General features: G+C 33.8%; 3 protein-coding genes across 3 annotated transcripts; all 3 read left to right on the forward strand.

The window, feature by feature from the left end:
- Nucleotides 1-271: 271 nt before the first annotated feature.
- LOC149536916 (uncharacterized) lies at nucleotides 272-10,512 on the forward strand. Its single transcript, XM_089805669.1, has 5 exons — nucleotides 272-974; nucleotides 1,079-1,201; nucleotides 1,291-1,589; nucleotides 9,428-9,588; nucleotides 9,737-10,512. Exons 1-5 carry the CDS (start codon nucleotides 666-668, stop codon nucleotides 10,324-10,326), a joined length of 1,482 nt encoding a protein of 493 aa, XP_089661795.1. The 5' UTR covers nucleotides 272-665; the 3' UTR covers nucleotides 10,327-10,512.
- Nucleotides 9,769-12,542, forward strand: LOC149536917 (protein SUPPRESSOR OF npr1-1, CONSTITUTIVE 1-like). Its single transcript, XM_089805667.1, has 2 exons — nucleotides 9,769-11,077; nucleotides 11,348-12,542. The coding sequence occupies exons 1-2, from the start codon at nucleotides 10,361-10,363 to the stop codon at nucleotides 12,296-12,298; spliced, it is 1,668 nt and encodes a 555-aa protein (XP_089661793.1). The 5' UTR covers nucleotides 9,769-10,360; the 3' UTR covers nucleotides 12,299-12,542.
- Nucleotides 12,473-15,039, forward strand: LOC149536918 (uncharacterized). The gene is made up of 4 exons (XM_089805668.1): nucleotides 12,473-12,607; nucleotides 12,744-13,472; nucleotides 13,658-14,077; nucleotides 14,221-15,039. The coding sequence occupies exons 1-4, from the start codon at nucleotides 12,473-12,475 to the stop codon at nucleotides 14,470-14,472; spliced, it is 1,536 nt and encodes a 511-aa protein (XP_089661794.1). The 3' UTR covers nucleotides 14,473-15,039.
- The last annotated feature ends 10,555 nt before the right edge of the window (nucleotides 15,040-25,594 follow it).

A 25,594-nucleotide genomic window follows, 5' to 3' on the forward strand; every position in this document is an offset into this window, starting at 1 on the left:
TGGTTTGTTTCTTCGTGGAATTTTTCCATAAATGAATAATAGCCTATGCATGCCAGTAATGCAGATTCAATCCATATAATTCACAAATTTAAACTCTAACACTGGATATACAATAGACGTCTGTTAACGGACCACAGCCACAAATTGTTTGGAGGAATCCCTAAGTTGAATGGCCACAAAAATGATTAAATGAATTGCCATATGAATATTGATGACAGGTGAGCCCACACGATGATTTCGTACAAGGGTGAATTCGGACCAAACATTCATGATTTTTGCAGAGTACAATTCTCTGCCGGAATATGGAACGAAGGGACAGTCTTCTGATCGCACGCGAAACGAAAAATTACTTGCAGAATACGGAACGAATTTGCATGTATGGGGTGGGCGGCATGGCATACCCAGCCAGTCGAAATAACTGGCTGGGTAGCCGTTGCCCTCCATCCTCCTCTCTTACTTTCGTGGTACAGACAGACTGTGTGATCTCAAATTGAAACGTACATCTATAATAATGTTGAATTCTTGTCACGTACACATCGAAGAATATGCTTTGCTTTTGGGATGTTTCCAGGATGCTGCCCAACAATAGGTATCATATGCAGAGAGTTTCCTCTTCATTATTCAATTTCTGTGTATCTAAACTCTGTTAGCAATCACCGGCGGACATGGGTAACTCTTGCCATTGCATCTCTGATCGGCATACTGTTACGACCCCTCCTCATGGAAGAGAAGGATCATCCCCTGACCAGCATTTCCCTACTGATCTTCCAATACCCACCACATCTTCTCTTCCTCTGTCTCATCATGAAGGATCATCCCTGCCTCCTCAACCACCCATTAACAGTCTGCCTTCCTCTCCTCCTCCACCGCCTCTATCCATCGATTCCCTCAACCTTCGCATTCAGAAAGTCGATCCAGTTGATCAAATCGAGCCCCTCATCAGCTTCGTTGATTATCATCTACACAACATCAAGGTAAACAGTTCGAACCCTCCAAACAGTCCTTAACCAGTGTACGGGTATTTACTTGTTAACAAATGTTCATGAACTTGGTAGTAGTTGTCTATTGACTGTTGCAGGGTTCCTCACAAGAGGCATCATCATCGTCATCCTCTCACTTGACGTCCGTGGCCTCCAACACAACTCTGGCTGCTCAGTTCATCGATTTCATTTCAACAGAAGCTGAAAATCTACAGAAGACGGTACTGCTGTTAGTTTGCTCCTTGGCGAGACGTGAAATATAGGAATTTGTAGTCTATTATAACTGACAGTATAAACTCTGTGTTTCCAGGACATTGCTAAGGAAATGGGGAGCATAGCATTGGAAGGGCTGAAGAAGGTCGGGGAAGCCCACTGGGTATTTTTGGGGCTGTCCGTGGTTGCATCTGTACTGGGGAGATGCGTGACAGTGAGATCTAATGTTTCCGAATGTATCGACCTCTTGCAAGCAATTGTTGACCTTGCGAAAGATCTCAAGGTCTTCAGGGAGAGGATGCCCCATCAGAGGGAGAGACTATGTGGAGCAGTGCAGATGATAGTGGAGGGGGCGATCATGTGCTCTGATTACATCAATAAGGAAAGACTTCCCAGGTTTGGAACACTCTCAACACATTTATTTCTGTTACAGTATATTCTTATTTAATTTTACTAGATAAAAATGGGCCCAAGACAGGACAATGGGGCTTGGATTAATAATAAGTTTGTTTAGATGTTAATAGGCTAGTTGTAGAGAAATCTTGGCTCAATTTTATGTAGAAAATTTAAAACATTGTTATTAAATTACTAGAGTAATTAATGTTGTTGATCCTCAGAATGAATCTATCTGTATATCGATATACCTCTACCGAATCTTGGGCCAATGGGATCTGTAAATGTTGGCTGTTTAGTGTAAGGCACCAGGGATGCTCTAAATTTGCACAGGGCTGATGTAGCTATTCCCACCATTAACCTATACACGCTGTAGGACAAAGAATTGTCGGGGGATTCGCTAAAATATGATTCAATTCGTGTACAGAGGAGATATGGTGTATTGATCTAATAAAAATAACAGCAAAACAGAACAAACAAAATAATAGAGTACGTTATTTGTACAGTATAAAAGCAGAGCGTGACAGTAGAACAGAGCAAAATAGAACCCTATCATAGACACATAATTTATAGTTTGTATGATTTAATACTTGAGTCAAATTTATTAACTTGGTAGTTAGAGGTGGTTCACGCGAAGTCATTTCTATTGAATGAATAGAACACTTAATACTCTGGAGAAGTGACACTTAACGACAGAATTTCCTCCATAGTTAAACCCACTTTTGTTACAACTTCATTAACAAAACTTTCACCAAGCATTGTGTCTTATGAACCATTCATTATAAAGCCCCTTAAACTCATTAATTAATAAATAAGAGCTATTTTCTACAAGCCAAATTTTTTCATTCTTTCATAAAAAATGTGGCATATGTATTATAACCAAAGACATTAAAATGAGATACTACATGATTTCTTCTGCACTTCATGCCTCTTCTAATGTTATGTTCCATATTTGCTCAATAGGTGTTCTATTTAAGTTGTATGCAACAGTATGAACTAGTATAAACTGTTTCAACCCATAATTTAGCTTCTATATTTCTAGAGTGAAGCCTACATCTAGTCATTTCTATTTTAGTTCTATTTTTTGTCCCGCCTATCTTTAGGCGGAGACCATAGTTTTCGCCTCTTTCTTATCCAATTGATTTATGCTTTGAAAACGGTGCGCATAATTTTAAGATATGGTTTTGTGAAATGATTCTATTAAAACTCAATTTTATTCATTTATTTCTATTTTATGATTGGTCACAGCTAAATTTTAGTAGTTGTCTTTTTAATTTTAATTTTAACGAATTCAAAATATTTGAAGAGTAGCATATGGCAACATGCATGATTGTAGAGTGGCTGCATGCATGTTTGCTAGTCAAAAGGAAGGGATATAATAACGTGGCACACAACATTGATCTTCTACAATTAGCATTCGTTTTGTAAGTTGTGTTCCATTTCATAATACAAATTATCGAAATTTATGATTGTCTTGTGTATTAATGGTCATCAAAGGCCTTTGTTTTAGTAGTGTCCCCAACAATTATGGTTTAACCAATCAATATGCCAGCTTTGGCCTACTCCATCACTTACGTCACTTTCTAGGTGGTTCCAAAACTCAGCAAGAAGGGAGACCAAGAGAGGGTAACGACATCTTGTAGCTACAACTTTTGCTCTTTCTTTTGGTCTCTTTTGAGCCATCTAGTGGTGGTGTCAATTACTATGTATGATTTCATAAGTTTTACATTTTTTAATAAACTCTCATGTTGAGTACAAACTTGCATGTGTATCCTTTCTTTATGTGCTTATGCTCACAAGACACAATTTAAGGGTTGTAGTAGAATTTTTGTTCTACTAGAGTTGGGTGCTTTTGTATAGTTCAGGTGAGTGAATTTGTTATTTTTTTCCAACAATTATTTATTTATTTATTAATTGATGATTTTGCATTTAGCTAGATTTCAATTTAGGTTGCCTTATTTTTGTCTTCCACAACGCGGGTTTCTATAATTGTTTGCAAGCTTTATATTTATTTTTTATGACTTCTTTTTCTTCACATGGGCAATATGGTATTTCACTCAGAATCATCTTTAGACAAATAGATCAAGCATGCCACTATTTGAATATAAATTGTATGTTTGAAAGCTATACAATTAGATGAGAACTGAATACCTATTAAATTAATTTTCTTGGCTTGACGATAACCCAAGAAAAAAAGTGGGCTTATGAAAACAAGGTCGTTTCTAATAGCCTAAAATATTTTAAATCAAAAAGCATCTATAACGTTGATGTATAAGAATTAATAATGACCCCTGATTTGTGACCATAGTGGATTAAATTGGAGGAAAATATGAGCCGCATATATAAATTTGAGCTATTTCAGTAGCTACATAAAAAATTGTCACTCAGTCGATATGCTGAGTGTATGTGATCATTCAAAATATAATGAAATCCCCAAATTGTGTAGTTTTTAAAGCTTGATTCATAAGAATTCAATCAGTTTGATAGTGATTGCTATAGAAAAATTATGAACAAATAAGATTTAGCTTGTATTAAATTCTAAAAATGGTGGATTTATTGATGAAAATTAGTGTCTCAAGCATTCATGAAAACCAGTTTGTCACTTTCCTTCAATGTGCAAGGCAACTTTAGACCTAAATCAAGCATAGATCATTCTCTGATTTTCCCTTTACTTTTCTAATAGAGATTAAGTACATTAGAAGAGATTAGCGATGCATCATAGTGGATTTGTAGAAATTACTTTAGAAATTTTTACTTTTTCTTTTAGATGGGTTGTTGTCAGCTCCATGGAATTTGTTAGCTTTGAAAAACACCTCTTTTTTGTTCCTTTTTCTGAGGATTTTGTGTTTTAGATTGTTTGGAGTAGTTATTTTTGACATTTTTTTGTCCATTAATTGGTGAGATGTTAGAATTAGGGTTTGAAAGAAGTTAAGTGAGAATTTCTTTTGCAAAAAGAGGGGTAAAAATTTATTAAGACAGAAAGAAATACAACAAGGAGAGCTCAACAAGGAGCTCGATCCTGAGCAACAAGATCATCAAATTCTTGCACCATCTCAAAGGACAGTTACCCCCTATCCCTAATATTCCAACCCGGATCATGACTAGAAGCCCATTTAGCTAAACAATCAGCAGGTCTATTCCATTCTCGCGGAATATACTTGAACCTAATGAACTGAAAAGAGGAAGAGAAGAAAACAGCTACTTAACAACAGTGGCCAGCTGCCAACTAACATCCTCAAGCTCTTGCGAAGAAAGCATGTTCACCACCACCTGGGAATCAGACTCACAAATAATCTTACTCCATTCCCACAAGCAACACTGTTCCACAACATATAAAATAGCCTGAGCTTCCATGAGATTGTTAGTATAATCACCCTTATGAATTGAGAAGAAAAATTTAACATTCCCAGAACTACAACGAGCCACTCCGCCAATACCAGCCAGACCAGGATTCCCACGAGAAGAACCATCAGTGTTAATTTTCATAAATTTAATTGTCCATATAGATTAATGTAAAAGTTTGCAAGAGTAATTATAATTTTATGAATAAGTTGTTTTCCAAACTTGTTTTTGACCTCTTATAAATTTGTTTTTAATACATTATAAAAACTTAATATTTTTTAAAGTTTTATAATTAGTTCTTTTAAATAGATAGTCATGTGGTAAATTTTGTAAAATATTATACATATATCATATTTTTTTCCAAAATTTTAATTTTTTAATTCTATTAAAAAAATTCAATTCATTTACAGATGTTATTTGATTCTTATATTTCCTTTTATAGATATTTGAGAAGGACCATATATATATATATTTAAAAATAAAAATAAAAATATTATGGTGTGGTTTTCTTCGGGTTTCAATTTTAAATTTTCAATGTAAATTTTAATTAACAAGAATTCTTTTATTTTCTTCTAGAAAAATTTCAATCCTTCTCTACAACTTAAAATGTCCAACACAAAACTATGTTATATGGAAATTGAAGTAGAAGCATCAATGTTGTCTTCCACTACTCAAAATTGAGCATTTTTAAGATAGCTCCACAAAGAAAATTCAAGAGATTATCTCTATTTGTTTCATTTTAAATTTAGGGTTTGACTTTCTATAATTCTTGTTTTGATTCATTGATTTGATTCCTTATGGAATAAAAAAGGTTTGGAGTAAATTATCACGATATTTGCTCAAATATATGCAAGTGTGCTTGTTTAAAACTATAACATAGCAACATGCCCAAGAGGAAAAAAATTGAGTGTAAGTGCTTGAGAGAAGCACTTATAGTAAAAACCAAAAGATATAATATTTATGCAAAGTGTAAGTTCTAAAACCTACCTGATTAATAGAAATGCCTAGATTGTCTAATGAGTGTTGATCATAATTTATGCTAATTGAGTTTCTTTCTTCTTCCTTATTCTCTTCTTCTTCTATTACCTCCTTAAAGGTCTAATCTTCTAGTTCCTTTTCATCTCTATTTTGTTCTTTATTCTCTTCGAGTTGTTTGATCTCCCATTTGTTACTTGTTTGATTTATGTCATTCAGAACCCCAAACTCCTCCCATATTTGATTGTTTCAATTTTGGTTATTTTATGTCCTTTGTTGCTTGAAGATTATTTCTTCCTCTAGATCTATTGCTTTGATGTATGTTGGTACTCGTATTGGTATTAGGGGTTCCTTATTGTTCTCAGTTTTCTGTTGTTCTTCTTTGTTCCCATCTCCAAATAGATCTCTCCAGTTCGCCAGTGTTTGCCAACATGTATAACTCTTTTTCTTTGATTTTTTCCAAATTGTAATATTACTCCATTATGCTGATGTATCTATTGGGATCAAGATTCCTTGTTCCTGATTTTCTCTATTCTCTTCTACTTTTGAATTTCCTTGAATCCTTCTTTCTATTTTTCTCTTGGAAGATTCTTTTTGATCCCATCTATTATTGTCATTTATCATTTTTGGACTTTTTACTTCCTTATTCTATTTTTGTCCTTTTTTTTGCACTAATCCCTTTATTCTAGTGTATCTTGCTTTTCTGCTATGGGATTTTCTTCATAGTATTTCTTTTGATTTTGATTGTCTCCTAATCTAATTTCCTTTTCTGATCCATATTTATTCCTTTTCCATAGAAAACTTCCCTCTGCTTCTTTACTGATTGATTCTTTCTTCTTCTCTTCTGTATGGTCTTGTAGTACTATTTTCCCATGAGCATTGTGTATTTGTTCTCCTATTATGATTTGATCTTAATACCATTTTGTAAAAATAAGATATCATGTGACAATCTATTTAAATTTTGCATGGTAAATTCAGTCTCTTCTAATACATTATTCTCTCATTGACAAGCCTCACATTCTTTGAGTTTTGATAGTTTAAATTGATTGTCTTGACTATCTTCTACTCTCTTTTCTTTGTCTTCCAATATCTTCATTTTAACTCTATGCTATTGTTTGCACTATTGATTCTCTTTCTTTTGTATGTATTTTATGTTCCATTATCCTCCCTTCTATTGATTTTTCTTTATACTACCTTCTATTTTTGTTTAGCTTTGGGATGTCATCCTTCTATTTTGTTAATACCTCTGTTCTTTTCCTCCATTTTCTGATGTTTCTTAGAACCTCTTTAATATTTGTGAGTTTGGTTTCCATTATAAGATTTGGTCTAACCATACCTTTTATTTCTCCTTCAAAATTTGTGAAACCTTTTAGAATGATCTTCTTTGACTTAAGTTCCTTTTCCCCTACCTCTATGTTCACTAAAATTTTAATGTTGCTGGATGTTTTGAAATTTGATTCAATATCCTCTAATTTTCCTAAAGAATTATTTATTTTGATCAGGATTTCAATATGGTTTAATTTAGGAGGAACATTTTTGCATTCATACCATTTTAAGGCATTGATTATAATTTGGTTCCGATGCTATAAAGTTAATAGGATACCCTTTGTAAAAGTAATTTGAAATAGAAACCATTTCATTCCTAATATTGTTTGCACAACGTAGATATAGCAATTGCTTAGAATAATTTATATTACTTACCTAACTTCCACAGATCTTTTTTAGGCCTTTTACTAGATTTGGATTGAGTTCTTCAAGACCATTCCCATATACATATACTCCTAGATCTGAATAGTCTTGTCATCGATTCTCACTGAATCTATTGCTTATAATGAGATTATCTTCTTGCTAACTCCAATTATCTATTAGGTTTTCTATTTTTTAGAATTTGTTTGTTCTAAATCCGTGTTTATAATCTCTGACAAATTCTTTTTGTTTTCTACGGGGAGGGATATAGGCTTTAGGGCATTTGGAAATAGAAAATGTTTTACCATTTTCTTTGTGCTAATTAGGCTCTAAGTATATACTCAGTTTTTTATAGTCGATGGGAATGCTATTGGAAAATGATACAGTTTTAGGTCAAGGTTTATTGATACTGATCTTAATCCTACTGCCTAAGTTTTCCTATAGGGATAGGGGCACAGATTTGTTTGATCCCAAATACTTTACATACTTTAATTTACTAAAGTATGTCATTTAATTTTCTAGCTGGCTATCTTCTTTCTTTTGATGTGAAGATGTTTCCACTTGCTTTTGCCTAATTTTTGAGTTTCTGGTTTTCCTTCTCACATTTTTCCATTCACTTTCATCTATTTCCTATTTGTTGCTTTGTTACTTTTGAGTTTTGAGGTTTTTGTTATCCTTAGCTTCATGACAAAGAATTAAGGATTCAAAAGTCTCAATTCTATATATACTTTTTGGTTTATGTTTTGCTTCTTGTGTGGAAGCCAAGATTTTGAACCTATTCCTAGTAATCAGTGGAGGAACAACTTGCTAATTTTTAGTCCTATTTCTGGTTGGATTCATTGGTTGCCCTTCTATCTATTACCCATTTAGGTTTTTGTGATTGACTGTTTTCAATTTCTGCATTTTTTGCATAAGCAGGTTGTTTCGCTTTCATTGCCATTTTTTTCTTCTATAAAAACAAGATAATTACAACTTTTTCATACCACTTTATATTATTGACATGATTTTCCTTTAAATATTTAGCTTGAAACATATGATGTTCAAATTTTTTATTTTTTTACAAAATTTTTTAATGGAAATAACTTTAAGATAAAATTGTTCTAGTTTGAACCTAATAATTTTAAAGTTATGATGTTTCTTTTCTTAATTTTATTGATTTTGGCTTCCCATAATTTTAAATACGATTTTGGGATATTAGTTATGATTGAAACTACATTTTATGCTATGACCATTAATATATGCAATACCCTTTATTTTAATCATTTGAATGTACCTTTGAAATTTTTATGTCATTACTTTTAGATAATTGATTAATCAAATTGTTTCTTTGATTATAAAATATATAGTTTAGAATTGAAAATAACGCTTGTGTTTAAAATTAACATTTTAAATACTTAATATTTAATGGTCTCTATATTTAATTAACAATTCTTAAAATGATTCTTAATTTTATCCTTTATACTATTTTTATGTAGATTTTATGATTTATCTTTTTAAATATGATTATAATATTTGTTAATATTATCAAATTTTACTAAATCAATAATCACTACCTAATCAAGATAATATTTTTTTCCACCTACTATAATGGCCCAAATAAAAACTGAATAATATAACAACTATTTATTTCTACAGTAGTTACTAAATTGTTTAATGTCAAAGTCCAACTTCAATTTTTCATTGTAATTTTTTCCTATATTCTTGAATAATAAGCTTTATTCTTTGATGATATTTTTCCAACAACTAAATAATATAGCAACTCTTTATTTCTAAGCCAATATAAATCTGTGAGACAAGCAGTCCCTAAATTGTATAATGCTAATTGGTGACTTGTATAGATATTGGTCTGCTACAACCACCCAGGCCCAACTTGAAAAGACTAATGAAAGCTTAAAAGACATAAGAAGCTCTCTTGGTTTTGCGGTTGAAGTAGAGCTCTTAAGAATGAAAACAAAGCATTTCAAGGAATCACCTCTGAATCTACTTCAGTTTGAGCCAGGTAACAACTTCATTTATTGCATTATCTTTTGATAGGTTTAAAGCTAGATGAGGATTATAATTTGACTTATTTAAACTAAAAAACTGAAGAAGTGTTGTCAATACCCTTTATGACATGATCTATTTTTTTTTTCTATCCAAAAAAATAGTTGGGATTGAGGATGCAGTGGCAAAGGTGACAACATTATTGGATATGGATGGTACAGAGCCGGTGCGGGCCGTTGTATTATGCGGCTTTGGTGGTGTGGGAAAGAGCACGCTTGCAGCTTCAGTTATTAAGAATTTGTACCAGAACTATCCCCAAACTTTTGCAGGCTTTAAATTTTGCAGGGTCATAATCGATGAGAAAATTACCCAGGAGACATCCCACATTGTGAAGCTCCAACAAGAAATTGTTCATAGTTTTGGTGGAGAGAAACAGGATTTTGGCAACCCACAAGCTGGCCAGCTCTGCCTCCAAGATGCCATGATAAACAAATCTTGCTTTCTCTTCATTGATAATGTAGTCCAGAAAAAATATGTCCAACAACTACTGCCAGAAGATTTAAAATGGTTCAACAAATCAATTATGTCAATAGAGAATCAGGGGAAGTCAAAAACAAAACTGAGAGTATTTATTACATCCCGCGAGAGAAATCTTATATCAAAATCCAGGATCACCTATGAGGAATTTGATGTGAAAGCTTTTTTCCAAGGATACGGCACGAAGGTTCTTGAGATCAACAATCTTGGAGACTGAAGGACAACAATGTGAGGCTGCAGAAGAGGCTCTCATGAATGATGTTGCAGACGCATGTGGAGGCGTCCCCATACTCTTGTCTGTTTTCGGAAAGCACTTGAGAGATGATAGAAAGCTGGGAAGTTATAGAGATGCTGTCAAGGCGCTTCATGATGGAAAGCCTGATGGTTTTGCGAAGGAAGAAAATCTCGGCAAACAACTTTTCTTTGTTTACAGTAAGCTGGAGAAGGAAGATCAAGAGGCGTTCCTAGATATTTGCAAATATTTTCATGGCTGGGAATGGGAGCTTGTTTGTAACATTTTAGATGATGCTACGGTTAAGATTCTTCAGAGCAAAATGCTAATCAATAAAAGTGCCTCGGGCGTCGTTCTTGTTCACGACGTCCTTCGCTTAATGGGGGAGAAACAAGGCGAGCGAACAAGGATATCAAATTACAAAAAATTATTAGAAGTCATAGAAGATGATGATGAAGCAGATCTCAGAAATATAAAGGGCATCTCCCTTGTTTGGAACGACTCCTTAATTCCAGTTGAATCCATACATCTGAATGCCACGTGCAAGTCGTTGAGAGTGTTGATGATCGGAGATTGGGTGAAGATCAATGGGTCTCGCTGCAATGCTAGAGCTTTTAAAAAATTGAGATATCTCAGTGTGGGAGATACAATTGATTTCCCGTTCGAAGTTGCTTCAAAACTGGTGGGTCTGACGGCTTTCTTCAATGGATCGAAGGAAGGCATGAATTTGCATAAGGTAAGAATTCTTTCAAATTAAATACAAATTAGAAATAACCAGTATATTAATTTATATTCATCCCTTCTGCAATTTGAGCAACACGGTCTCAGCTTACTGTTTGCGGCTGTAAGTTGATTTTATTTTATTGCGATGACTATGATTTGCTGTAACCGTCTTCCTTTCCATGGTTACAATTAGTTTTCAGGCTTGATTTAATTAACACGTACTGTTCCAAAATCTTCATATTTGAAAATGATGGTTATGCGACGTTTTGTTATTTGTACACAGCTTCCACCGAGTCTGAAGATCATCTCTCATCATGTACCACATCGCTATGCCCATTCCTTTGAAACACTTCCATTGCAAAATCTACCTTCTTTACAAAAAATTACTGTGGAAGCGAAGAAACTCGTGAAACTGCCAGACGGATTTGGGCTCCCTGCATCTCTCGTAAATCTTCACCTTAATTGTTGTGGGCAGCTACCAAAAGAAATCAGCAATCTGGCTGCTCTCGAGCGTTTGACTCTGGATAAATGTGACTTGGAATGTTTACCTCAAGGAATGGGAAAACTCAAGAAACTGAAGTATTTGAGCATGCAAAGCTGCACAAAGTTGGCTTCTCTGCCGGAGGAACTTGGGCTGTTATCTTCAATTACTTGTCTGATGCTATCCGGATGCACCCTTCTCCAATATTTACCTGAAGTCCTGGGAAACCTGACTGCAATTGAAGAACTGAACCTGAGAGACTGTGACAATTTGAGGGAACTACCTCAACGCATTGGCAGTCTATCTTCTCTACAGAAGTTGGACTTGACTCGATGCACCTCCTTGAATACACTGCCAGAAAGCTTTGCAGAGCTTCGGATAGAGTCGCTCACTCTCCATTCAATGCTGAATTTAGAGTCGCTTCCGTCTTCTTTTGGAAACATGCCGTTTCTTTCTCGTCTGGAATTGATATCATGCAACTCATTATCCAGTCTCCCCAACAGCTTTGTGGAATTGAAATGTTTAAAAATATTAGTAATAAGTGAATGCAGCAACATCGTGGCGCTTCCAGAAGACTTTGGGAAGCTAAGTTTATTGAGTCAAATGACTGTGGACAATTGTCCGAAACTGCAGGAGTTGCCTCCTGGATTTCAAGCACTGCCAGCATTAAAAGCCTTCCACTTGCATGACTGTAACAGCTTTGCGAGTCTTCCTTCAGGGTTCGGGGAGCTTACATGCTTGGAGACCTTGTGATTAAAGGGCTTGTTTATCTCGAGCCTTCCAGATGGATTCGGGAACCTCAAAAGATTAGACATTTTAAAAATAGAATGGTGTTTCAAACTAGAAACATTGTCAGATGATTTTGAAACTTTACCATCTTTGACTATCCTGAAATTGTTGAATTGTTACAAGTTGGACGGAGTAACAATGGAGAAAATAATAAAATTACAGCAGTGCGACTATGTAGATATTGGAAGAAGTGTTATATTGATAGGGAGATGGAAAGAAATTCGGGAGGAGGACGATTCTCCGATAGTCGTGTTGACTGAAGAAGATATTGTGGTAAGTGGAGGATCCGATCTTTACATGTTTATCTCATTGCAATTCTTCTCATATATATAAATTACACAAATATAACTCATCTTTCGTATCTGTTCATAGACATATATGACTCATCTTTCGTATCTGTTCTATGCAGGAGTGGGAGGAGTGGAAGCGCAGTGCAAGAGTGGGTTTGCTGCGCGGGAAGCACGTGGAATGGGACAGCGCAACAGAGGAATTGATAGAGCGGTCAACATCGATGTTGTTGGAGGAGAATACGACTGTGGCCGTGATCGGCCTCCCTCTGCGCATGGAATCTCACCATCATCATCTTCTACAACGACTCGTTGGGGTGGCCATGGAAAAAGCAAAGACGGACTCTACAAGTGGAAGGCTCAGGATTTTTTATGTGAAAAGAGTAAAAGCGAACGGTGAAACGACAAAACAAGAGAGAGAAGAAGAAGAAGAATGTCTCCGACAAATTTTGAAGTTGGCGCCAATAGGATCGTGTGCCATCGCTTCAACTGACCTCAGGCGCCATCGTCTCATTACCTACATTTTCTTTGATAGTGGGGGTTACAGAGCTGACAACGAACTTGCCTGTTGCATGGCGAATGTAGTGGTGGAGGATAAACAACAGAAATTTGGGGATTTCAAACATAGATTTGGAGAAGATGACATTTCAGGGCAGGGCATAATCCAGAGTTCAGACAGCTCGAATACAGAAGAAATAATTTCCAATAGAATTGGACAGTTCATAGAATCAATATGTTCAAGAAAGTCTTCTGAAACAGCTGGGCCGCCCAATGAAAGTAGGCTTACTGATTTTATTCAAATATTGACGGAAAACAGAGCACATCACCTCCTCGACGGTAGACTAAACGAGGTACGTTCATTGTATAATAATACTACAGAATTATTGTTTTCATGTAAATATAGAAATCATAAATTTGAACCAAAATGATATATTCAATGTATCATATGACTGGAAACAAAATTTTTAGTTGCTTTTAAAATGAATGTTACACATTTGCACGATTCAGGTAATATGTTGTAAAACAAATGTTTCAGGTACCGTTGGATCAGCTAAAGGGCAATGTGGTAGGCATCTTCATGAGTGATCTAAACACGCCTGAATATATGAAGTTAGAGCAGATTTACAAAGAAGTCAAATCTGAAGGCCACAATTTTCAAATGATCTGGATTCCTCTACTTAGAAATGAATTATATGGGCTTGGTACTTACACAAGGGCTATTCAGAAAATGAGCTGGACAGTTCTTCCCAATCCTAATATGGTTAAAGTGGAAAGGAAAAATCCAGTTTGCATCATTTTTTATGAAGAAGGAAATATTGCAAATCAAAATGCATTGTCTGCAATGATGTCATGGGGTGTAGAGGCCTTTCCATTCACCAAAAGCAAGGTTAATGAAATTGTATCTATCATGCATATTGAGTCAAGCTTGAGTTTTCTCTTCAATAAATCTAATCTGGTAAGATGTTATATTGACGTAATTAGTTTTTATTTTATTTTATTAGATTGTTATTTGATTTTTTAAATAAATTATAATTTATTGTTCTATTATATATATTATCAAATGTTATTAATAAGAGTTATATTTTTTTATTACTACAGGTGAACAAGGGAATAATAGAAGATAAATTGATTTTTCTTTATGCTGAGGCTCCAAGTTCAAAACTCAAAATGAAATTCAGTTTAGAACAAGCAAACCAAGTCCATAGAAATGTTCAAATTCTATATGTCGGCTATCTTTTTGAAGAAGATTGTGATATTTCAATGCTCAAAGATGTGTATGAAGATGCGGTACAAGATATGTGTTGGCCTAAACTATCTTTTGAGGACATGGTAACTTTTTGGCATCGTTGAAAGTATTATTGTGAAGAAATTGATGACAACTTAAATTTGATAAATGAAGAACTCAAATTAATTGGTGATCTTCTATACATTGAAAAAAGATGGCTAGTTGCATTAGATAGTGATGGAGTGGTGACAAGGAGTGGATATGAAATGGTGAAGATGTTGTGCAAAATAAATAATGAGAAAATGGATGAGGTGGATGTAATAATGAGGAAGGAATTATTGGAAAGTTTATCATTGGAGAAAAGCAATCAAATGGTAAGGAAATATTTTAGAGATACAATCATAAACCATCCAAAACATCCACAACATGATTTGGTAATTGAGAAAGGACAATTTACATCATATTTTTGTGACTCATGCTATTTTAAGAGACCAATTACATGGGACCAAAAAAGAAATTATACATGTGACCAATGTAATTGGGATTTGTGTAGCCAATGTTGGGAGTTATTTGTAAAAGAAGAAGTACAAAATTGTCACCAATAATAAGGATACTATAAAGGTTCTCCTTGTAGACATTTTCCTCTATTGTAATAGAAAACGATTAACAATATTTGTAGTCTTTTAACAAAATCAACTCACTTTCGATATAGGATAATTTGACATCCATTTCCTATATTATCCTTTTATGCATGAATATTATTTATTCATTCTCTTTGTATCCGTTACAAATATTTTTTTTATCAATATAACCATAAGCCAAAAAAGTTTATATGTGTTATAAATAGTATTATTCATATCTTTATGTATTTATGTGTAACCATAAATTTTAAACTTTAGCTATTACATGTTTTAAAATTGGTAAAAAAAATTATGAATATTATTTTAAATTTTTTAAAATTTTAGTAAAATAAAAAGATAAATAAAATATTTAAGTAAAACAATATTTATTTATAATATATTATTTATTTAAATATCTCAGATTTATCATTCAATTCAAAGTACTAAAAAGGATTATTGGGATTGAAATCTTAAAAAGAAAGAAATCTACACTAGTAAGGTTGAGAGGTAAAGTTTCATGATTTGTATTTGATGAATTTTCAAATTATATATATATATATATATATATATATATATATATATATATATATATATATATATATATATATATATATATATATATATATATATATATAATATGAGAAAAATAGATTTTAGTAAATGCATAACTATAAAATTAAGTTTTCATATTTTATTCAAAAAAAATTGAAGGAAAATAGTGTAGATCACCTTATCAATCATAAACTACACCAAGTATGTTTATCATTTATTTTTATTTTTATTTTTGTAGAAATATTGTTTTAATTAAAATAAATAAATTATGAATTAGAAGCCAATCAACATGACTACAAAAAATGAAGAGTTTCCTTCAAAATAGATGTCAAATGTTTACAATTCAAGAATCCTAATCTAAAGACCATATTATCATATGGAAGGAAATGTGGTGGGAACCTTTAGAGATGATATAAATATACTTGGATATATAAAATTATAATAGATTTATAAATAATTCAAATATAAAGATCATAATTTGAATGATCTAGATTCTTATTAAAAAATGAGTTTCACGGGCTTGGTACTTATACAAGATCTATTAAAAGAGTGAGCTATACAAATTTCATTAATCCTAATGTGGTTAAAAAGGAGAGTAAAATACCAATTTGTAATTTTTTTTTATCATAAAAGAAATATTGGAAATCAAGATGCATTGAGGCAATAATTTCATTAGGTGTAAAAATCTTTGCATTAACCAAAAAAAGAATATCAAATTATCTTTACCATGCACACTAAACCAATCCTAGCATCTATAGGAGATCAATGGTAGAGTGTTCATCTTCATGAAGTTGATCAACCACTCGATCACCAATAGAACCCAAATTTTATTAAGTTGATCAATGACTATTGGCTCAACAAAACTTTCACAACTATATTTTTCACTTTTGTGGTTGACTTGAAGGTTTGGGTGATCTCCACTTCAAGAAAAAATTACGAATTGTTTCTTCTCCATGTTAGTCTGGGGATGAGTCAGTACTCTACAAACTTTAGCCAAAAACTGAATATTATTAATTACCTTATAAGTTGCATATAAAAGTAAACTAACTATGTTGAACAGAAACATATACATACAATAAGAGAACTCAAAACACCATGTTTTGTTAACTAGGGAAACCTTGGCCAAAGGAAAACCCTGATGGGACTATACCCACAAAATGATTCACTAATCAAAAATATCTGGTTAAAGATATTGATCCTATTAGGAGTCTATTACATCCGTATAGTGTCTTGGTCCTTGTTAGAGGACTTAGGCCTTATTAGAAGCCTCAATTCTATTAGGAGTTGTTATATACAATTAAAAAATATATGAAAGATGATCCTACCACCCAAATATGAAAAATGTAATGAAGTTCCTTAATATAGAGAGATAGATATAAAAACCTCTTTTACATTGCTTGATGATATCTTCAATATCTATTATTTTCCTTTTGTTGCTATGTAAAAAACTTTGTCTTATTTCGCATACCTCTTATCATAGATTAGAATTCACATACCACATTTCACATAAAAATCACTTTTTCAACTCATCACACACACACACATTTTACATTTCCAAACTATCTTTTTATACCCTTTTAATTACAATACTATTGCCCAGTCGGCCTTCATGCTTTTACATACTTTACAAAATATATTTTTATATCTCGATAAATTAGGTTTAACATATAGGATGTCATTCCAAATTATTTAAGTAATAATTTCATAAAGAAAATAATTCTTTAACCCAAAATACCCATTTCTTTGTTATGCTTTATTTTGCCTGTATATTGTCGTAGCTAGTAATCTTCTCATAACTTGGTCTATACAGTCCATACTGACTTGCACTCTAGCGTATGTCATCATAGTATTCTATACTACCTTCCCTTGTGCACATGCCAATATATTTTATGTAAAGTTCACCAACCAAAACCATATTTGTCCTGTTAGATAACCTATATAGTGCTTAAGACAGTTCTCTAAGTATGAATGTCATAACTTAATCTTCAAGATCTGTCTTCTTCATACTAAAGAAATATTTACATAAATGACAAAATCCAATGTAGACCTTAGTCAAAGTACCAACAATCTCTCCTTTTAGCATTGATGGTAACATATTGGGAAATTGGCTAAGTTCCAAAAACTTATAGCATCAAAACCTTACAAAATTTGGCCCTATCAAAATTTTCAAAATAAAAATCTTTTGGATCATTAAATTTAACCATCTTTCCTTATATCTCTAAATTACATTATATAACTCCCCCTTTGACTAATCTTCCTTCCATACATAACTATATAATCATATATTTCTTATATATCTATATAACTTCTATACAATTTTTGTTTCCTTTCGCTCCCACTTTAATATCAATGAAAAAGGTGCCAAAACTTATTTACAAGTCAAAATTGTATTACCTCTAATTCATGCCAAACTTGAAATTCTAGATATACAATCCACAAAGCTTCTCTTCAATCTCTCAAACTCTTTTTCCTAGGTGTCCCTTGCTACCTTTGATATAATGAGTAATGCATATAGTCCATAGGATGCCACCTCAATTGCATTTAAGTTTGTATATATAAATTTATGATAAGATGTCTTGGCTACAAGGCATTCCTCATGTTGTTTCTGCACATTACTAATTTTTAGTGTCAAATTTTCTCTTAGCAAAGAGAACCTCTTAGCCACTCTCTCTTTTCTTAGCTTAATGATTTGATATCATCATGTACGTGTGCAATCTCTACCTCTAAATCTTCAATGTCTATGTGAGGCTGCTGCAATCTAGATGTCAAAACTTGTAGCTCATTTAGTTTAGCACTGAATTCATCATTCATGTCCTTTATGTAATTGTATGACAAAGTACATTGTCCATACAATTTTCTACCATCTTCTAAGCATATTCTCATCTCCTTGATGCATGCATCAAGTGATTGCAGGTCATTCCTCACATTTGTGCATCATGCTTGATCTATGCTTGATTAGCTACTATCTTAGCCAAATAAGTATGTTCACTATCAAATGTACTTTACTTCTCTCTCCTTAAGTTTAGTATCTATTATTCTAACAGATGTAACTTCTTATATCTTGTCTAAAAAAATGCTTAGTGTTCTTTCAAAGATTTTGACTTTTTTGTTCTTTTCAAATAACTTACTTAAAGGTGAAACTAGGTCTTGTTCATCATCATCATCAATTAAGTTTTCCAATGATGTTACCAAGGCCATCTTCCCCTACTTCTCCTTTTCTTCTTCTTTCTCTTTCTTCTTTTTCTCTTCTTCTTTCTCCTTTTCCTCTTCTCCCTCTTTCTTCTTTTTCTCTTCTTCTTCTTTCCTTTTCTCGTCCTCTTAATTTTTCTTTTTCTCCTCTTCGAATTTCTTCCTTTCCTCCTCAATTCTTTTCTTCTCTTCATCCTTTCTCTTTCTGTCCTCTTCTTTTTTCATCTTTTTCTTTCTTTTTCTTTAACTCATCCTTTTCGATTGTTTTTTTCTTCACATCCTCTTCAAGTTTATTTTTATTTTCTGCTTCTAACCTTTCTCTCTCTTTCTCCTCTTATCTTATGCATCTTTATTCTTCCTATCTTCCTCTTCTTTTATTCTTTTATCTTCTTCTTCTTTATTCTTCTTGAGTATCTATAGGATCATGGTGTGGCAAAAACTAGCAACGTGGAAAAAAAAACTAGTCTAAAAATATCCAAAGCAATTTGGAATTTTCTTTGACTTCTTCCCCCCATTCCTAATATCAAAGCAAAAAAATAGCTACCCAGCCATATCAGGTATTCAATATCCGGACCTGTACATAATTTTAAAAAAAAAATTAGCATTATTTTTGTTATTTGTTACCAACAATCATGACCCTAGCATCAGGTAATAGATAGAAAATTGAGTATATGGTCTTGCAAATTTCTCACTCCCAATTGTGTCCAACTATTAGTAAGTTCCTTTTTTATCATTTCTTTATTGATTTAGTTTTTTTTTAAAATATTAATTTAGGTTATTATAATGAAAATAGAAGTTTTTTATTTTTATTTATAAGTTATTTATTAAAATTAAAATTATACATTCATTTGTATTATAAATAGGCATGGTAGACCCTAACCAACCTCCAAACAATCCCCCACCGAAAAATGATCCTAAAAAAAAACCCATAACTACCAATACCTCCTCAAAACCCTCCCTAAATTCATGACGTAATTGAAGAAAATATGAATCAATTGAGGTTTGTGCAACAATAATATAACACTATCCCCAGTTTATCTCCCACACTAGCCTCCCTTAATACTATTGTGGCTAATAGTAAGACTCTTATTGAGCAACATGATGGAACTCTTTGTTGGCATCATGAGATGCATCGTCAGTTTGATGATGGTTGGGATTATGATGTTGCAACCATTAGAACTCATATTTGGGATTTTTACTAGATGGTTTTTGAAAAATCACCACAGAACAATATGGAGGTGCCCATATATTTTTGGAAAACATTATATGACGAGTTTATCAAAGGGTTGAAAGTTAATTAATGGTGCATGAGGTCGAATATGGTGTAGGAGATGGAGCTCCACAGGATAGACTTGAGGCAAAGTAGAGGAAAACCACTACATTTGTCTCCCCCCTTAATATCCACCCCACTCTTCTAGTCCAACATCCTGATGTCATTGTTGAGGCTAGCATGACATCTATTAGAGTCATTCATCATTTGACCAGTCTACTAGTTACCTAGACCAGGTCATTGTTGTCTCCTTGTGTTGATGATGTTGGCGCTAGTACATTTGACACTTCCTCGCATGTCTGTGTGTCACATACTTGCGTTATGTGCAATAATCTTTGTTTGGGTCCCATTATTGATTTTGACTTTCAATGTAGAGACATGGGCTCCTTCTATTAAAGTAAGTCTATAAATTTAATTCTTCATAGCATTTTTAATTTTGAATAAATATTTATGTTAAGAATAGTTTTATAACTTCATAGTTATGTACATTAAGAATATTATGTACATTATTTGGATGTCGTCACACTTTTGAGCATTTCAATTGGCCTTGAGACCTCTATGGTATCTATTATTTGATTACTCATTAATTTCTTGTTTGATATTCTATTTCACATGATTTCTCATCTTCTTTTTTCTCTTGCAGGTTTCACCTTGTTGGCATTAAGTTATTATTGCCATTAATGACAACACTTATCTGTATTAGTATAGCTACCGAGCTCATCACTCGGTCTACAATGTATACCGAGCATTCAGTGGTTACTTTGTACATTCATCACTTAAGCAGTTTACACCGAGCCTCGCAGTTTACACCAAGCATTCTAGTGTTAACCAAGCTGAGTATAGCTATCGAGTGAATGTGTAATCTAGTAGTGTCTACCAAGTTTTCACTGGTCACCTAGCTTCACAGTATCTACCAAGTGATGAAAGCACAATGCCTACCGAGTGATGGAAGCACAGTGCCTACCAAGTGATGGAAGTATAGTGTCTACCAAGGGATGCAAGTGTAGTGCTTACCAAGTAATGAAAGTATAATGTTTACCGAGTGAAAGCAAGGTAAATGAAGGATTTAGTTTTTACCGAGTGATACTATATTCACTGAGTCTCCAGTGGTTACCGAGTTTAGAACTACGTCAAGTGATTAGTATGGACCGAGCCTTCACTTCTACCGAGTGCATGACCATGCTGAGTAATGCAGTGGACACTGAGTATTAGAAGGTCATCGAGTCAGTTCAGTGAACTCGAGTTATTTTTTGTTGGGCCAACTCAGTAATGTTTTGTTCACTTATGTTTTGGCTGACCTTGCAATTGTAATTATTGGAATGGTATATATGTAATGTATTATATCATTTGTAGTATGTATGGTTGTGAATTAAAAAGTATCAAAAGAGACATGTAATGTTTTGTGAATCAGCAGAAGAGAAAAGTATTCAACAAGGTCTACAAAGAGCAGTAATGATTCATCAGTCACAAGAGGTGATATATGCTTCAAGGATCTAATTAGCAAATCAAGTTTGTAGTAGATCCACTATTTCATCCTAACAGCTAAATCAATTTTGTAAATCCTTTAACAGGGTAGACTTAACAGTCTTTGTATAAATCTCCTAACAGAGTGCATACTTCAGTGTATCTTTGTAAATCCTCTAACAAGGTGGACCTAGCAGTCCTTTGTGCTCCTAACAGGGCAGATCACCTGAATTGATCAATGTAAGCCTTAACAGGCCAACTTCATACTTCAGTAACGAAGTTTTGTGGGTATGATCCCCACCCCAATATTACTTTCTATTTGGAAGGTTTCTGGGTCACCAAATCATTGTGTACATGTGTTATGGATATTTGATCTCTCACTTATGCAGTAGATTAGATGAATGAATGGTGAATGGTATATATGTTTAAAATGCTGAAAATGTTTTAAAGTTTTGAAGTTACTGATTCACCCCTCCCCTCTTAGTAACCTATCATATCTTGAATATTTCCAACAATTGGTATCAGAGCTTTGTGGTTCTCATGATAAAAGTTTGATAGCTTGAGCAAAGATCAAGGACAATGGAGATATTCAGACTTGACAAAGCTATTGAAAATGAAAAGATAGATATGGAATTGGCCATGGCTCAACTCAAAGAAACAAAATAGCATCTTTCTCAATCCCTGAAGAGAAGGAAGGAACTTGCAAGACAAATGAATGATCATCAGTATGTTGAAGAAAATATTGAAGACCTTTTACCATCAAGCAGCTCAAATGAAGCTAATGAGGCAATCAAGGAACTCCTAGCAAAGAATGGTTCCCTGCAAGAAGAAGTAAGAAAGCTTAAAAGAGAATAAGAAATCCAATCAATCAGGCTATGTGAAGTTTTGGAATAGAGAAAAAAGGCAACTGAAGACTTAGAGACAAGAAATAATCAATCTCTTCAGCATGAAGATCTTGTAGATCAAGTATCTAATGCAAATGAAGAAATAATGAATCTAAGATCTGAGAATGAAAGCTTGAGAAATGATCTAATCACTGAAAGACAAATCAATGAAAGCTTAAAAAGTGACTTAAGATCTAAAAAGAAAATCAATGAGATAATGATAAAATTTCAAACAAACATGACCCAATTAAATCAACAAAGTGAGCAGAATCTTCATAGACAAAAAGGTAAAGCTGGACTTGGTTACAGGGAAGAAGGTGAAACTTCCAAACAAGGTGCCCAAAAGAATCAAAGACCTACATGCAATCACTGTGGTAAGCTAGGTCAGACATCAAACAAGTGTTGGAGCAATGGAAAAGGTAAATTCAATGGTAAATGCTACAATTGCAGTCAGCATGGTCATAAAGCTAATGAATGCAAGGAGAAACCAAAATTTGAAGGCAATTCTCACAAGTGCAAGAAGCATGGTCACAAGGCATCCCAATGTAGATCCAAATCATTCAATCCAACTAAACAACTTGCTAAAGCAATCTTTGGATGGGGCTACAATACCTAGTGCAGATGTCATTATTGTGGAGAATATGGACACATTGGCAAAGTCTACTCAAGGCGTCACTGAAGGAAAAGAGACACAATAGTAAGATGTTATACATGCACTGAACTCAGTCATATAGCCAAAAATTGCATGAATATTGGAAGAGTTGAAGATGAAAAGAAAGCTAAAGCTGAAAACATTCGGAAGCAAATGAAGCAACAGTGGATTCCAAAATCTACCAAGCAAGATAGTTTAAGTGATGGCAATGTCACTCAAGAAGTGGGTGACTCCATCATTTCCAATTAGATTCATAAAGGATCTGGACCTGTATCATCAAGCTATATCTAGAGCAGTTCCAAATGCAAGAAAGAAAATTGATCAAATCAGTATTCCAAATACACAAAGATCAAAGAAAGTGTATCTTTTGCCAAGTTGCATCTACCGAGGAAAGTCAATTGAAGAACTTGTCGAGCTAGGTCAGGAGTAACTAAAAGTTTTGTTCGACCATCAAGTTGCAAGCTTCTACCGAGCAAATGAATGACAGCCTGTCAAACACTCTGTCATCTCATCTACCTTTGTACCAAGCATTTATGAAAATTTTTATCAAAAGGGTAGAATTCGATTTCATTCTTCATCACAATTTCAGAGCTAAGAAATTTCCAGTGATTCCCAAGCAAATTCCAAGGGACTCCAAGTGATTTCAAGCAATTTTTTTAAAAAGTGAAAAATCTGTTCAGAATTTTCTTACACTTACTGAGCAACAATGGCATCCGGGAGTAGCAGCGACACCAAGGAAAAAAGAGGTTAAAAAATGTTGGTAAAGGGTACAGAATGGAAAGCACCCAACTTCAAAATTATTTCGGCCATTGCAGAATCACTCGACCTGAATGGAGCTCAATCACAAATTCCACCTAAGGTACTTCTTATCAATGATATTCATACTCATTTCAAATGTTCTATTCAATAAATTGGAAACCTAGAGATGGACAATGCCCTAGGAGAAATGAGTGTAGATGGATCTCTAAAGCCTGAATACAAGCATGTTGAAACCAAAGGTTTGACTCATATCTCGCATATTCCTAGAAGCTTACAAACTAAATGGATTAGGTATATTTTGAGTCAGGTGCACAATGGGCAACTATGGCTAGAAGAGCCAGTGTTAATTACAAAGAAGATGATTTGCAAAATCACGGGTCTCCCCATGCTTAACAAAGAAAAAACCACCAAAACCCTAGGTCGAGATGAGTTGCAGAAGATAACCCTAGCCGAGTGGGATGGTAGAGGTTTGAAGGTGAACACTATATCAGATGTGGAGCTAAGATTTTGCATTCATGTCATTGCCCCCAAAATCTATAGCTCTAGCTGATTGAACAGTGTACCTTGTGAGGCTGTGGACTTGGCCTTCAAAATCATAAAGAAGAATCTTGAATTCAACCTATCTGAATTACTGTTGAAATAGTTAAACAAGAATATGGAGAGTATAAGGACCTCAAAGAATAATCCTTGCAAATTTGGTTGTTTATTGATCTATTTATTTTTTTATATTCAAAAATTCTTTTCATGAAAAGGAATAGTTGTATGGAGAAAAGACATTCCCATTCTTTATCAAATTAATGAGTTTGTAGCAGAAATGGGTGAAAATATTGATAGCATCATGGATAATTACTTTGAATATTTCAAGGAGAGAATGAATAACAGGTTCTGGATTCCACCAAAATTGGTTGAAGATTATAGAGATGATGTATGCTTTATGGTTGACTGTGACAAGGTATACATTCAGGTAGTCAGAATGGGTAAAACCTCTTCCTTATGAAGTAAATATTGATGAGACTAGGGATATTATTGAAGAATTGGTGAATGAGTCAGTAGACCCAAGGCAACCAATCTTCAGAACATATGATGAGGCTAAGGCCAGAATTGAGCCTGAAATCAAGCTACCTCAGGCCATAAGCAAAGGCAAGAGGAAGATAGCCAAATTGAAAACTGCAACCGGTCCTCTTATGCTTACCAAGGGAAAAGGTGAGGATGAAGAAGATGATGAAGAAGAAGAAGAAGGAGAAGAAGAAAAAGAAGAACATGAATCTAAAGAGGAACAACCAAAGAAGAAAGGCAAGGTAACTATTACCAAACCTAAGAAAAAGCCTACTACAATATTCTCCAGAAGAACCAGAAAAGGCAAGCAGGAACCTATACTGGTTAGGCCTCCACCCACATTTGAGGAAAGGCTTAAACAATTGGAAGAAGGAGCTGGCATCGCAAATTTCATGGCATTGAAATTTGAAACAAGAACTGATGCTGAGAAAATGCAGATTGAGGAACTGCTACTCAATAAGATGGGTAAATGGAAATACTCCTGGGACTAGCTTGCCTCTCAAATCTCCAAATAACTGTTGGAGAGATTGCAAACGAGATGGGAGTCAGCCACCCAAATGGTTAAATAAATATATGAGCAATCTTTGAAGAATCTTCTATCGAGTCTCACTGGAGCAGAAATAAAGGTAGTAATGAAGAACCATGAAGGTAAAATGATGGTTAGATTTCAGACATGTTTGATCTTAATTAAAGACATTGAGCATGTTGTAAATGATGCAACAAACATGTGGAAGAACATCTATCATCTACAAAAGCCCAGTTAAAATCCAGTTGAGAACAAGGATGATGACAGTAGTGACA

The sequence above is a fragment of the Cupressus sempervirens genome, chromosome 10, assembly GCF_028749045.1.
Source record: "Cupressus sempervirens isolate cs-2001-9-10 chromosome 10, ASM2874904v1, whole genome shotgun sequence".
NCBI classification, from domain to species: Eukaryota; Viridiplantae; Streptophyta; class Pinopsida; order Cupressales; family Cupressaceae; genus Cupressus; species Cupressus sempervirens.

Coding starts and splice junctions, on each gene's coding strand:
- LOC149536918 (XM_089805668.1), top strand. CDS start 12,473: ATGGAGAAAATAATAAAATTACAGCAGTGCGACTATGTAGATATTGGA. Junction 12,608..12,743: donor TGACTGAAGAAGATATTGTG/GTAAGTGGAGGA, acceptor TGTTCTATGCAG/GAGTGGGAGGAGTGGAAGCG. Junction 14,078..14,220: donor TCTTCAATAAATCTAATCTG/GTAAGATGTTAT, acceptor TTATTACTACAG/GTGAACAAGGGAATAATAGA.
- LOC149536916 (XM_089805669.1), top strand. CDS start 666: ATGGGTAACTCTTGCCATTGCATCTCTGATCGGCATACTGTTACGACC. Junction 975..1,078: donor ATCATCTACACAACATCAAG/GTAAACAGTTCG, acceptor TGACTGTTGCAG/GGTTCCTCACAAGAGGCATC. Junction 1,590..9,427: donor AATAAGGAAAGACTTCCCAG/GTTTGGAACACT, acceptor TGACTTGTATAG/ATATTGGTCTGCTACAACCA.
- LOC149536917 (XM_089805667.1), top strand. CDS start 10,361: ATGAATGATGTTGCAGACGCATGTGGAGGCGTCCCCATACTCTTGTCT. Junction 11,078..11,347: donor AAGGCATGAATTTGCATAAG/GTAAGAATTCTT, acceptor ATTTGTACACAG/CTTCCACCGAGTCTGAAGAT.